The 14,769-nt window shown below is 43.7% G+C and overlaps 1 protein-coding gene across 2 annotated transcripts in view; it reads left to right on the forward strand.

The window, feature by feature from the left end:
- LOC143786355 (transient receptor potential cation channel subfamily M member 2-like) overlaps positions 1-14,769 on the forward strand; it is a 1,952,850-nt gene that overhangs the window by 2,961 nt on the left and 1,935,120 nt on the right. For both annotated transcript variants that reach the window (XM_077275686.1, XM_077275685.1), the window contains one exon: positions 679-871. In XM_077275686.1, coding sequence (XP_077131801.1) covers positions 722-871 — 150 coding nt within the window. In that variant the 5' untranslated portion in view covers positions 679-721. The remainder of the gene's footprint in view (positions 1-678; positions 872-14,769) is intronic.

Here is a 14,769-nt window from a genome sequence, read left to right on the forward strand (position 1 = left end):
GTCAGACAAGCCTAGGGGTCAGAAAGCCAGGACAGACAGAGAAGTACCAAGCAGAAAACAGGAGCAGTAGCCAGGGGGCAAACCGGGTCATACACAACAAGGCACACACGCACAGAGGCACAACGATTACAGATGAATAACCTGGGTCAGCTATCTCAAACTGAGTAGACGGAAGTATAACTGACTCATAACCCAGGAACTACCAGCATTACATAGCCGCCCCAGAACCAAAGAGAGGCAGACTAATTTAACCCAGACCTGACCAGGAAGGAGCCAGAACCTGCCAATCCAGAGTTATGACACTGTTTATGACGTACCAGCCTGACTTCTGGCCTTGGACTCATTGACTATTCTGACTCACTGCTTGCCATAAGAAGTGACTAGCATAATAAAAATAGCCTACTTTTTCGTCCATGGCTGTATACATGCTGCACATAAGCCAAATGTAGATTAAAATTATATTCACTAACACATTTTCATTTAAAATGTACACAATTTATTTTGTAACTTTTAGACTTTTTTTTACCTGTTCTGTTGTTGTTTTTGTGAAAAGCAAAAAAAAAATTAAAGTTTTTGATTTGACACTGGCTTTTCAACCATTTGTGCTTTATTGTTCCGATAATGTGTCATTTCAGGATCCTGATTACTAGAAATATGAACTATTCTTTTTCTCTCTAGATGTAGAAAACTCCACTTTCAAGTTCAGAACCAAGTCTTTGTGATGTCTCCTGCCGAGAGTAGTATTAGTCAAGATGAAGACACTTCTAAGACACAACCCAGAGTTATATCACATTTAGTATCGAACTTGAGACCAACTAACAAGAGCAAGTGCAATAAAAGGACACAATGTTCCCCTTCTGCAAATGAACAGGTATTCATTATTTTTTTTACTTATCCATGTTGGTTATTTTCTACCATTTTTGCTAATTGATTTCTAGATCACTGAATGGAAAGTTTGCATTAGATTAGAATAAGTTATAGTACCTTAAGTACCCCATGCATGACCAATTTAAAAATAGGCAACCAAACTGGCTTGCTTAGTTTAAAAAACACCTGCCAGATATCCATTCCTGATTGTGTGTGGAGAAAGCAGATGAACATTTTCAATCAATTCTTTCTGTGCTTACTCAACTCCCTGGTTAAGGTTTCTGGAAAAGCCTTTCCAGTTAGGGGAATACCACATGTGTGGTATGCTATGTGGTGTGCTATTCCTTGCAATAAAATACCCAATGCATATTATTTCTTGCAAGTATGCGGTGTCTGCTTTGTGGTCTTATGTGCAAAAGCACTTATCTTTCATTGCTCACATTGTGAATTTTTCAAGTCGCAGCGATGCATTACTACAACCAAGAACTGGTATTGTAGCCTCCACTGAAACAAATGCAGGTCACAACTCCTGAAAATGTAATAGTAAAGATTAATAATAGGGTGGACTCACTTGTCTAATTCACAGTAGGATGATTTTACCATTGACAACAACAACATCAGTGTTCAGTGTTTGAGCAAGTGTTGGGTACTGTCCATCTCCACTGCTGCCAAAACACCTAATCTTTTACACACACACATATTTTGCTTGAATGTCTTCCAGTTGATTTATTGGTTGATATAAATAATCAGATTTTGTGCTCAGATGCAGGGCCAGCATTAGTGGGGCAAACAGAGCACTTGCCTAAGGTAAGCCTTATTCTGCAGCCCCTTCATGAAGTAAATGGAAGATGCTTAGCATTACTTACATTTACTTTGCTGTGCATCCTCCATTTTCTCAGAATTTCCCTCTCAACTTCCTGCCAGCATCAGATCAAAAGCTCAGAGTTAGTGAAAAGACTTACGGCACATCATGGCAATATGCACACAGTACAGTAAACAATCTTTATTACTTCCCATGCTATGTACTCACCCTTTTTTTGTTTTTTTGTTGTCTGATCTTCTCCACACGTGAGTGTATGTATGTATGTATATATATATATATATATATATATATATATATATATATATATATATATATATAGGTTGGACAAAATAATGGAAACATCAACAGAAGTTAGCTTAACCCCTTAGTGACAGAGCCAATTTGGTACTTAATGACCAGGCCAATTTTTACAATTCTGACCACTGTCACTTTATGAGGTTATAACTCTGGAACGCTTCAACGGATCCTGCTGATTCTGAGAATGTTTTTTCGTGACATATTGTACTTCATGATAGTGGTAACATTTCTTCGATATTACTTGCGATTATTTATGAAAAAAATGGAAATATGGCAAAAAAATTAAAAATTTAGCAATTTTCAAAATTTGGATTTTTATGCCCTTAAATCAGAGAGATATGTCACAAAAAATAGTTAATAAATAACATTTCCCACATGTCTACTTTACATCACCACAATTTTGGAACCAAAATTTTTTTTTGTTAGGGAGTTATAAGGGTTAAAAGTTGACCAGCAATTTCTCATTTTTACAACACCATTTTTTTTTTAGGGACCACATCACATTTGAAGTCATTTTGAGGGATCAATATGATAGAAAATAACCAAGTGTGACACCATTCTAAAAACTGCACCCCTCAAGGTGCTCAAAACCACATTCAAGAAGTTTATTAACCCTTTACGTGCTTCACAGGAACTGAAACAATGTGGAAGGCAAAAATGAACATTTAACTTTTTTTTGCAAACATTTTGCTTCAGAACCATTTTTTTTTTTTCACAAGTGTAAAAACAGAAATTTAACCATAAATGTTGTTGTGCAATTTCTCCTGAATACGCCGATACCCCATATGTGGGGCTAAACCACTGTTTGGGTGCACCGCAGTGCTTGGAAGAGACAGAGCACCGTTTGACTTTTTCAATGCAGAATTGGCTGGAATTGAGATCGGATGCCAAGTCACGTTTAGAGAGCCCCTGATGTGCCTAAACAGTGGAAACCCCCCACAAGTGACCCCATTTTGGAAACTAGACCCCTTAAGGAACTTAACTAGATGTGTGGTGAGCACTTTGAGCCCCCAAGTGCTTCACAGAAGTTTATAAAGTAGAGCCGTGAAAATAAAAAATCGCATTTGTTTACACAAAAATGATCTTTTCGCCCACAAATTCTTATTTTCACAAGGGTAACAGGAGAAATTAGACCACAAAAGTTGTTGTGCAATTTCTCCTGAGTATGCTGATACCCCATATGTGGGGGTAAACCACTGTTTGGGCGCACCGCAGAGCTTGGAAGAGAAGGAGTGCCGTTTTACTTTTTCAATGTAGAATTGGCTGGAATTGAGATTGGACGCCATGTCGCATTTGGAGAGCCCCTGATGTGCCTAAACAGTAGAAGCCCCCCACAAGTGACCCCATTTTGGAAACGAGACCCCTTAAGGAACTTAACTAGATGTGTGGTGAGCACTTTAAACCCCCAGGTGCTTCTCAGAAGTTTATAACGTAGAGCCATGAAAAAAAAAATCGCATTTTTTCTATAAAAATGATTTTTTGCCCCAAAATATTTATTTTCACAAGGGTAACAGGAGAAATTAGACAACAAAAGTTGTTGTGCAATTTCTCCTGAGTACATCGATACCCCATATGTGGGGGTAAACCACTGTTTGGGCGCACTGCAGAGCTTGGAAGAGAAGGAGTGCCGTTTTACTTTTTCGATGTAGAATTGGCTGGAATTGAGATCGGATGCCATGTCGCGTTTGGAGAACCCCTGATGTGCCTAAACAGTGGAATCCCCCCACAAGTGACACCATTTTGGAAACTAGACCCCTTAAGGAACTTATCTAGATGTGTGGTGAGCACTTTAAACCCCCAGGTGCTTCACGGAAGGTTATAGCGTAGAGCCGTGAAAATAAAAAGTCGCTTTTTTTTTTCAAAAATGATCTTTTTGCCCCTAAATTTTTATTTTGACAAGGGTAAAAGGAGAAATTAGACCACAAAAGTTGTGCAATTTCTCCTGAGTGTGGCGATACCCCATATGTGGGGGTAAACCACTGTTTGGGCGCACCGCAGAGCTTGGAAGAGAAGGAGTGCCGTTTTACTTTTTCAATGTAGAATTGGCTGGAATTGAGATCGGACACCATGTCGCGTTTGGAGAGCCCCTGATGTGCCTAAACAGTAGAAACCCCCCACAAGTGACCCCATTTTGGAAACTAGACCACTTAAGGAACTTATCTAGATGTGCGGTGAGCACTTTAAACCCCCAAGTTCTTCACAGAAATTTATAAAGTAGAGCCGTGAAAATAAAAAATCCTTTTTTTTTCCTCAAAAATGATTTTTTTAGCCTGCAATTTTTTATTTTCTCAAGGGTAACAGGAGAAATTGGACCCCAAAATTTATTGTGCAATTTATGCTGAGTTGGCTGATACCCCATATGTTGGGGTAAACCACTGTTTGGGCGCATGGCAGAGCTCGGAAGGGAAGGAGCACCGTTTTGGAATGCAGACTTTGATAGAATGGTCTGCGGGCGTTATGTTGCATTTGCAGAGCCCTTGATGTACCTAAACAGTAGAAACCCCCCACAAGTGACCCCATTTTGGAAACTAGACCCCCCAAGGAACTTATCTAGATGTGTGGTGAGAACTTTGAATGCCCATCTGCTTCACAGAAGTTTATAATGCAGAGTCGTGAAAATAAAAAATATTTTTTTTTCCACAAAAAAGATGTTTTAGCCCCCAAGTTTTTATTTTCACAAGGGAACAAGAGAAATTGGACCCCAAAAGTTGTTGTCCAATTTGTCCTGAGTACACTGATACCCCATGTATGGGGGGGGGACCACTGTTTGGGTGCACGGCAGAGCTCGGAAGGGAAGGAGCGCCGTTTTGGAATGCAGACTTTGATAGAATGGTCTGCGGGCGTTATGTTGCATTTGCAGAGCCCCTGATGTCCCTAAACAGCAGAAACCCCCACAAGTGACCCCATTTTGGAAACTAGAGCCCCCAAGGAACTTATCTAGATGTGTGGTGAGAACTTTGAATGCCCAAGTGCTTCACAGACGTTTATAATGCAGAGTTGTGAAAATAAAAAATATTTTTTTTTTCCACAAAAAAGATGTTTTAGCCCCCAAGTTTTTATTTTCACAAGGGAACAAGAGAAATTAGACCCCAAAAGTTGTTGTCCAATTTGTCCTGAGTACACTGATACCCCATGTGTGGGGGGGGACCACTGTTTGGGTGCACGGCAGAGCTCGGAAGGGAAGGAGCGCCGTTTTGGAATGCAGACTTTGATAGAATGGTCTGCGGGCGTTATGTTGCATTTGCAGAGCCCCTGATGTCCCTAAACAGCAGAAACCCCCACAAGTGACCCCATTTTGGAAACTAGAGCCCCCAAGGAACTTATCTAGATGTGTGGTGAGAACTTTGAATGCCCAAGTGCTTCACAGACGTTTATAATGCAGAGTTGTGAAAATAAAAAATATTTTTTTTTTCCACAAAAAATTTTTTTTAGCCCCCAAGTTTTTATTTTCACAAGGGTAACAGGAGAAATTGGACCCCAAAAGTTGTTGTCCAATTTATCCCGAGTACGCTGATGCCCCATATGTGGGGGTAAACCACTGTTTGGGTGCACGGCAGAGCTCGGAAGGGAGGGAGCACCATTTGACTTTTTGAGCGCAAAATTGGCTGTGGCGTTTAGAGACTCCCTGATGTACCTAAACAGTGGAAACCCCCCAAATCTAACTCCAACCCTAACCCAACACACCCCTAAGGCTTCTTTCACACTTCAGTTGTTTGGCGTCAGTCAGCTCCGACATAGTGACGGATCCGTCACAATTGTTGAGAAAACGGTATTAACGGATCCGTTTTTTTGACGGATCCGTTACTTGGGGGTTGTCTGGGAAAAGTATCCACTTTTTGGAGCATGCGCAATTGAAAAAGCGGATTGGGGCGATGGATCCGCCGAAATGACTGTAACAACGGATCCGTCGCCCATAGGCGGCCATTCTATGGAATGACGAACGCGACGGATCCGTCGCGAACCGCCATTTCGGCGCAGACAAAAAACGTTACAATGGCCGTCAATGTCTAGATAATGTCCGCCAAATCTCGACGGATCCGTCACATGGCGGATGGAACGGACGACCATCCGCCACAATCCGTCGCTAATGCATGTCTATGGGAAAATAGCGGAACCGCCAAAAAAAATGGCAGATCCGCTATTTGATGAAAATGGCCGTTTCAGATTGACGCCAAAAGACTGAAGTGTGAAAGAGGCCTAACCCTAATGCCAACCCGATCCATAATCCTAATCACAACCCTAAGGATAATCGCAACCCTAACTGTCATGATCTCCATGGCCAGAGAACTAGCATAAGCCTCAATAGGAACAAGCTCTTGGAAGATGTAACTATACTGACCATGAACTAAACCTACCGCATAATCTAGAAGTAGCCAGGTAGCATGTCCTACTTTTTATCCCTATATGCCCAGCGCCGGCCGGAGAACTAAATAATGCTAGCAGAGGGAAATATAAGACCTGACTCACCTCTAGAGAAATGCCCAAAAAGGAGACAGAAGCCCCCCACATATATTGGCGGTGATATGAGATGAAACAACAAACGCAGCAGGAAAATAGTTTTAGCAAATTTGAGGTCCGCTTTCTAGATAGCAGAAGACAGAAAGCATACTTTCATGGTCAGTAGAAAACCCTAACAAAACACATCCAGAAATTACTTTAGGACTCTGGCATTAACTCATAATACCAGAGTGGCAATTCCTGATCAACAAGAGCTTTCCAGACACAGTAACGAAACTGCAGCTGTGAACTGGAACCAAAATACAAAAACAAAACATGGACGAATGTCCAACTTATCTAGTAGATGTCTGGGAGCAGGAACAAGCACAGAGAGGCTTCTGATAACATTGTTGACCGGCAAGCATCTAACAGAGAAGCCAGGTTATATAGCGACACCCAGATCTAATCAGAACAGGTGAACAGGGAAGATGATGTCACAAGTTCAATTCCACCAGTAGCCACCGGGGGAGCCCAGAATCCAAATTCACAACAGTACCCCCCCCTCAAGGAGGGGGCACCGAACCCTCACCAGAACCACCAGGGCGATCAGGATGGGCCCTATGAAAGGCACGAACCAGATCAGAGGCATGAACATCAGATGCAGTGACCCAAGAATTATCCTCCTGGCCGTATCCCTTCCACTTGACCAGATACTGGAGTCTCCGTCTGGAAACACGGGAGTCTAGGATTTTTTCCACAACGTACTCCAACTCACCCTCAACCAACACCGGAGCAGGAGGCTCAACGGAAGGCACAACCGGTGCCTCATACCTGCGCAATAACGACCGATGAAAAACGTTATGAATAGAAAAGGATGCAGGGAGGTCCAAACGGAAGGAAACAGGGTTAAGAATCTCCAATATTTTATACGGACCGATGAACCGAGGCTTAAACTTAGGAGATGAGACCCTCATAGGGACAAAACGAGAAGACAACCACACCAAATCTCCAACACAAAGCCGAGGACCAACACGACGGTGACGGTTGGCAAAAAGCTGAGTCTTCTCCTGGGACAACTTTAAATTGTCCATCACCTGCCCCCAGATATGATGCAATCTCTCCACCACCGCATCCACTCCAGGACAATCCGAGGATTCCATCTGACCGGAGGAAAATCGAGGGTGGAACCCCGAATTACAGAAAAACGGGGACACCAAAGTGGCAGAGCTGGCCCGATTATTGAGGGCGAACTCCGCCAATGGCAAAAAAGCAACCCAATCATCCTGGTCAGCAGACACAAAACACCTCAGATATGTCTCCAGGGTCTGATTAGTCCGCTCGGTCTGGCCATTAGTCTGAGGGTGAAAAGCAGACGAAAAAGACAAATCTATGCCCATCCTAGCACAGAATGCCCGCCAAAATCTAGACACAAATTGGGTTCCTCTGTCAGAAACGATATTCTCAGGAATACCATGCAAACGAACAACATTTTGAAAAAACAGGGGCACCAACTCGGAAGAAGAAGGCAATTTGGGCAGGGGAACCAAATGGACCATCTTAGAAAAACGGTCACACACCACCCAGATGACAGACATCTTCTGAGAAACAGGCAGATCTGAAATAAAATCCATCGAGATGTGTGTCCAAGGCCTCTTAGGAATAGGCAAGGGCAACAATAATCCACTAGCCCGAGAACAACAAGGCTTGGCCCGAGCACAAACGTCACAAGACTGCACAAAGCCTCGCACATCTCGTGACAGGGAAGGCCACCAGAAGGATCTTGCCACCAAATCCCTGGTACCAAAAATTCCAGGATGACCTGCCAATGCAGAAGAATGTACCTCAGAGATGACTCTACTGGTCCAATCATCAGGAACAAACAACCTATCAGGCGGACAACGATCCGGTCTATCCGCCTGAAACTCCTGCAAGGCCCGCCGCAGGTCTGGAGAAACGGCTGACAAGATAACTCCCTCCTTAAGAATACCTGTGGGGTCAGAGTTGCCGGGTGAATCAGGCTCAAAACTCCTAGAAAGGGCATCCGCCTTAACATTCTTAGAACCCGGTAGGTACGATACCACAAAATTAAACCGAGAGAAAAATAATGACCAGCGCGCCTGTCTAGGATTCAGGCGCCTGGCGGTCTCAAGATAGATCAAATTTTTGTGGTCAGTCAATACCACCACCTGATGTCTGGCCCCCTCGAGCCAATGGCGCCACTCCTCAAACGCCCACTTCATGGCCAAAAGCTCCCGATTCCCAACATCATAATTCCGCTCAGCGGGCGAAAATTTACGGGAAAAGAAGGCACAAGGCCTCATCACGGCGCAGTCAGAACTTTTCTGCGACAACACTGCCCCAGCCCCGATCTCAGAAGCGTCGACCTCAACCTGAAAAGGAAGAGTCACATCAGGCTGACGCAACACAGGGGCAGAAGAAAAACGGCGCTTAAGTTCCTGAAAGGCCTCCACAGCATCAGGGGACCAATTAGCAACATCAGCACCCTGTCTAGTCAAATCGGTCAATGGCTTAACGACATCCGAAAAACCAGAAATAAATCGACGATAAAAGTTGGCAAAGCCCAAAAATTTCTGAAGACTTTTAAGAGAAGAGGGCTGCGTCCAATCACAAATAGCTTGAACCTTGACAGGATCCATCTCAATGGAAGAGGGAGAAAAAATATATCCCAAAAAGGAAATTCTCTGAACCCCAAAAACGCACTTAGAACCCTTGACACACAGAGAATTAGACCGCAAAACCTGAAAAACCCTCTTAACTTGCCGGACATGAGAGTCCCAATCATCCGAAAAAATCAGAATATCATCCAGATACACTATCATAAATTTATCCAAAAAATCGCGGAAAATATCATGCATAAAGGACTGGAAGACTGAAGGGGCATTAGAAAGACCAAAAGGCATCACCAAATACTCAAAGTGGCCCTCGGGCGTATTAAATGCGGTTTTCCACTCATCCCCCTGCCTGATCCGCACCAAATTATACGCCCCACGGAGATCAATCTTAGAGAACCACTTGGCCCCCTTTATGCGAGCAAACAAATCAGTCAGCAACGGCAATGGGTATTGATATTTAACCGTGATTTTATTCAAAAGCCGATAATCAATACATGGTCTCAAAGAGCCGTCTTTTTTTGACACAAAGAAAAAACCGGCTCCTAAGGGAGATGACGATGGACGAATATGTCCCTTTTCCAAGGACTCCTTTATATATTCTCGCATAGCAGTATGTTCAGGCACAGACAGATTAAATAAACGACCCTTTGGGTATTTACTACCCGGAATTAAATCTATAGCACAATCGCACTCACGGTGCGGAGGTAGTGAACCCAGCTTGGGTTCTTCAAAGACGTCACGATAATCAGACAGGAACTCAGGGATTTCAGAGGGAATAGATGATGAAATGGACACCAAAGGTACGTCCCCATGAGTCCCCTTACATCCCCAGCTCAACACAGACATAGCTCTCCAGTCAAGGACTGGGTTGTGAGACTGCAGCCATGGCAATCCCAGCACCAAATCATCATGTAGATTATACAGCACCAGAAAACGAATAGTCTCCTGGTGATCCGGATTAATACACATAGTCACTTGTGTCCAGTATTGTGGTTTATTATTAGCCAATGGGGTGGAGTCAATCCCCTTCAGAGGAATAAGAGTCTCCAAAGGCTCTAAATCATACCCACAACGATTGGCAAAGGACCAATCCATAAGACTCAAAGCGGCGCCAGAGTCGATATAGGCGTCCGTAGTAATAGATGACAAAGAGCAAATCAGGGTCACAGACAAAATAAATTTAGACTGTAAAGTGCCAATGGGAACGGATTTATCAAGCTTTTTAGTACGCTTAAAGCATGCTGATATAACATGAGTAGAATCCCCACAATAGAAACACAACCCATTTTTCCGTCTAAAATTCTGCCGCTCGCTTCTGGACAGAATTCTATCACACTGCATGTTTTCTGGCGTCTTCTCAGTGGACACCGCCAGATGGTGCACTGGTTTGCGCTCCCGCAGACGCCTATTGATCTGAATGGCCATTGTCATGGACTCATTCAGACTTGCAGGCACAGGGAACCCCACCATAACATCCTTAATGGCATCAGAAAGACCCTCTCTGAAAGTAGCCGCCAAGGCACACTCATTCCACTGAGTAAGCACAGACCATTTACGGAATTTTTGGCAGTAAATTTCAGCTTCATCTTGCCCCTGCGATAGGGACATCAAAGTTTTTTCTGCCTGAAGTTCCAAATGAGGTTCCTCATACAGCAAGCCCAAGGCCAGAAAAAACGCATCCACATTGCGCAACGCAGGATCCCCTGGTGCCAATGCAAAAGCCCAATCTTGAGGGTCGCCGCGGAGCAAGGAAATCACAATCCCAACCTGCTGTGCAGGGTCTCCAGCAGAACGAGATTTCAGGGACAAAAATAACTTACAATTATTTCTAAAATTCTGAAAGCTAGATCTATTCCCTGAGAAGAATTCCGGCAAAGGAATTCTCGGCTCTGATACCGGAGCATGAACAACAAAATCTTGCAAACTTTGTACTTTCGTGGCGAGATTATTCAAACCTGCAGTTACACTCTGTAGATCCATTATAGACAGGTGAACATAGAGCCATTCAAAGATTAGAAGGAGAGAGAAAAAAAAGAAAGACTGCAGCATAGACAGACTGGCAAGTGATCCAATTAAGAGCACAAAAAAAAAAAAAAAAAAAAACTCTCAGCAGACTTCTTATTTCTCTCCTTTCTCAGCCAAGGATTTTAACCCTTTAGTGGGCCGGTCAAACTGTCATGATCTCCATGGCCAGAGAACTAGCATAAGCCTCAATAGGAACAAGCTCTTGGAAGATGTAACTATACTGACCATGAACTAAACCTACCGCATAATCTAGAAGTAGCCAGGTAGCATGTCCTACTTTTTATCCCTATATGCCCAGCGCCGGCCGGAGAACTAAATAATGCTAGCAGAGGGAAATATAAGACCTGACTCACCTCTAGAGAAATGCCCAAAAAGGAGACAGAAGCCCCCCACATATATTGGCGGTGATATGAGATGAAACAACAAACGCAGCAGGAAAATAGTTTTAGCAAATTTGAGGTCCGCTTTCTAGATAGCAGAAGACAGAAAGCATACTTTCATGGTCAGTAGAAAACCCTAACAAAACACATCCAGAAATTACTTTAGGACTCTGGCATTAACTCATAATACCAGAGTGGCAATTCCTGATCAACAAGAGCTTTCCAGACACAGTAACGAAACTGCAGCTGTGAACTGGAACCAAAATACAAAAACAAAACATGGACGAATGTCCAACTTATCTAGTAGATGTCTGGGAGCAGGAACAAGCACAGAGAGGCTTCTGATAACATTGTTGACCGGCAAGCATCTAACAGAGAAGCCAGGTTATATAGCGACACCCAGATCTAATCAGAACAGGTGAACAGGGAAGATGATGTCACAAGTTCAATTCCACCAGTAGCCACCGGGGGAGCCCAGAATCCAAATTCACAACACCTAACCTCAAAACAACCATAACTCTAATCAGAACCCTAAATCCAACACACCCCTAATCCTAATCTCAACCCTAACCTCAAACCTAACCCTAATCCCAATACTCCCCTAATCCCAACCCTACCCTTAACCCTAATCCCAAACCTAACCGTAATCCCAAACGTAACCCTAATGCCAACCCTAATCCAAACCCTAATCCCAACCCTAACCCTAACTTTAGCCGCAACCCTAGTCCTAACTTTAGCCCCAACTCTAACTATAGCCCTAACTTTAGCCCCAACCCTGTTGTGAATTTACCTTTTTGGCTCCCTCTAGTGGTTACTAGTGATTTGACTCTGGGAATGTCTGCCATCCCTTGTATGCTCACCTGGGTCGTTAGGTCAGGGGTGTTGCTATATAAGCTCCCTGGACCTTCAGTTCAATGCCTGGCAACGTTGTAATCAGAGCTAATCTGTTGTGCTCTTGTCTACTGATCCTGGTTCCTGCTAGATTAAGCTACGTCTGCTTTCTTGCTTTTTGCTATTTGTTTTTGTTTGCATTTTTGTCCAGCTTGTACATAATCTGTATCCTTACCTTGCTGGAAGCTCTAGGGAGGCTGGAGTTCTCCCCCCGGGCCGTTAGACGGTTCGGGGGTTCTTGAATTTCCAGTGTGGATTTTTGATAGGGTTTTTGTTGACCATATAAGTTATCTTACTACATTCTGCTATTAGTAAGTGGGCCTCTCTTTGCTAAACCTAGTTCATCTCTGTGTTTGTCATTTCCTCTTACCTCACCGTTATTATTTGTGGGGGGCTTGTATCCAACTTTTGGGGTCTATTCTCTGGAGGCAAGAGAGGTCTTTGTTTTCCTCTTCTAGGGGTAGTTAGTCCTCCGGCTGGCGCGAGACATCTAGCGACCAACGTAGGCATGTTCCCCGGCTACTTCTAGTGTTGGCGTTAGGAGTAGATATATGGTCAACCCAGTTACCACTGCCCTATGAGCTGGATTTTTGTACTTCGCAGACTTACTTGTTCCTCTGAGACCCTCGCCATTGGGGTCATAACAGTTTGCCAGGCCAGTATTAAATGTTAAATGCATTGCAGAAGCGGGATTATAAGAAAGAAAATTCTGAGTTTTTTTTTTCTCTTTCTCATTTTTTTTTTTTCTTTTCCCCTTTACCTCTGAGTGGCTTGTGTTTGCTGCAGACATGAATGTCCAGACCTTGATTACAGGTGTGGACCAGCTTACTGCTCGTGTGCAGGGCATAAAAGATTATGTTATCAGAAATCCTATGTCAGAACCTAAGATACCGATTCCTGAACTGTTTTCCAGAGACCGATTTAAATTTAGAAATTTCAGGAATAATTGTAAATTGTTTTTGTCCCTGAGACCCTGTTCATCTGGAGACTCCGCTCAGCAAGTGAAAATTGTTATTTCTTTTTTACGGGGCGACCCTCAGGATTGGGCCTTCTCGCTGGCGCCAGGAGATCCGGCATTGGCTGATATTGATGTGTTTTTTCTGGCGCTCGGTTTGCTTTATGAGGAACCCAATCTTGAGATTCAGGCAGAAAAAGCCTTGCTGGCTATGTCTCAGGGCCAGGACGAGGCTAAAGTGTATTGCCAAAAATTTCGGAAATGGTCCGTGCTGACCCAGTGGAACGAGTGTGCATTGGCTGCAAATTTCAGAAATGGCCTTTCTGAAGCCATTAAGAATGTGATGGTGGGTTTTCCTATTCCCACAGGTCTGAATGATTCCATGGCCCTGGCAATTCAAATCGACCGGCGGTTGCGGGAGCGCAAAACCGCAAATTCCCTCATGGTGTTGTCTGAACAGGCACCTGATTTAATGCAATGTGATAGAGTCCTGACTAGAAATGAGCGGAAAATTCATAGACGCCAGAATGGCTTGTGTTACTACTGTGGTGATTCTACACATGTTATCTCAGCATGCTCTAAACGTCTTACTAGGGTTGTTAGTCCTGTCGCCATTGGTAATTTGCAACCTAAATTTATTCTATCTGTAACTTTGATTTGCTCACTGTCATCGTATCCTGTCATGGCGTTTGTAGACTCAGGTGCTGCCCTGAGTCTGATGGATCTGTCATTTGCCAAGCGCTGCGGTTTTGTTCTGGAGCCATTAGAAAATCCTATCCCTCTTAGGGGTATTGATGCTACGCCTTTGGCAAAAAATAAACCGCAGTTTTGGACACAGGTTACCATGTGCTTGACTCCCGAACATCGGGAGGTGATACGTTTTCTTGTTCTGCATAAGATGCATGATTTGGTTGTTTTGGGTTTGCCATGGTTACAGACCCATAATCCAGTCTTGGACTGGAAGGCAATGTCGGTGTCAAGTTGGGGCTGCCATGGAATTCATGGAGATTCCCTGCCCTTGTCTATTGCTTCTTCTACGCCCTCGGAAGTTCCGGCGTATTTGTCTGATTATCAGGATGTCTTCAGCGAGTCTAAGTCCAGTGCACTGCCTCCTCATAGGGAATGTGACTGTGCAATAGATTTGATTCCTGGCAGTAAGTTTCCTAAGGGGAGACTGTTTAATTTGTCGGTACCTGAACATACCGCGATGCGTTCATATATCAAGGAGTCTCTTGAGAAGGGGCATATCCGTCCTTCTTCTTCCCCTCTTGGTGCGGGATTCTTTTTTGTGGCCAAAAAGGACGGATCTTTGAGGCCTTGTATTGACTATCGGCTTTTAAACAAGATCACTGTCAAATTTCAGTATCCTTTGCCGCTGTTGTCAGACTTGTTTGCCCGGATTAAAGGTGCCAAGTGGTTCACCAAGATAGACCTTCGTGGTGCGTACAACCTTGTGCGCAT

Source organism: Ranitomeya variabilis, chromosome 7, assembly GCF_051348905.1.
Source record: "Ranitomeya variabilis isolate aRanVar5 chromosome 7, aRanVar5.hap1, whole genome shotgun sequence".
Lineage (NCBI taxonomy): Eukaryota > Metazoa > Chordata > Amphibia > Anura > Dendrobatidae > Ranitomeya > Ranitomeya variabilis.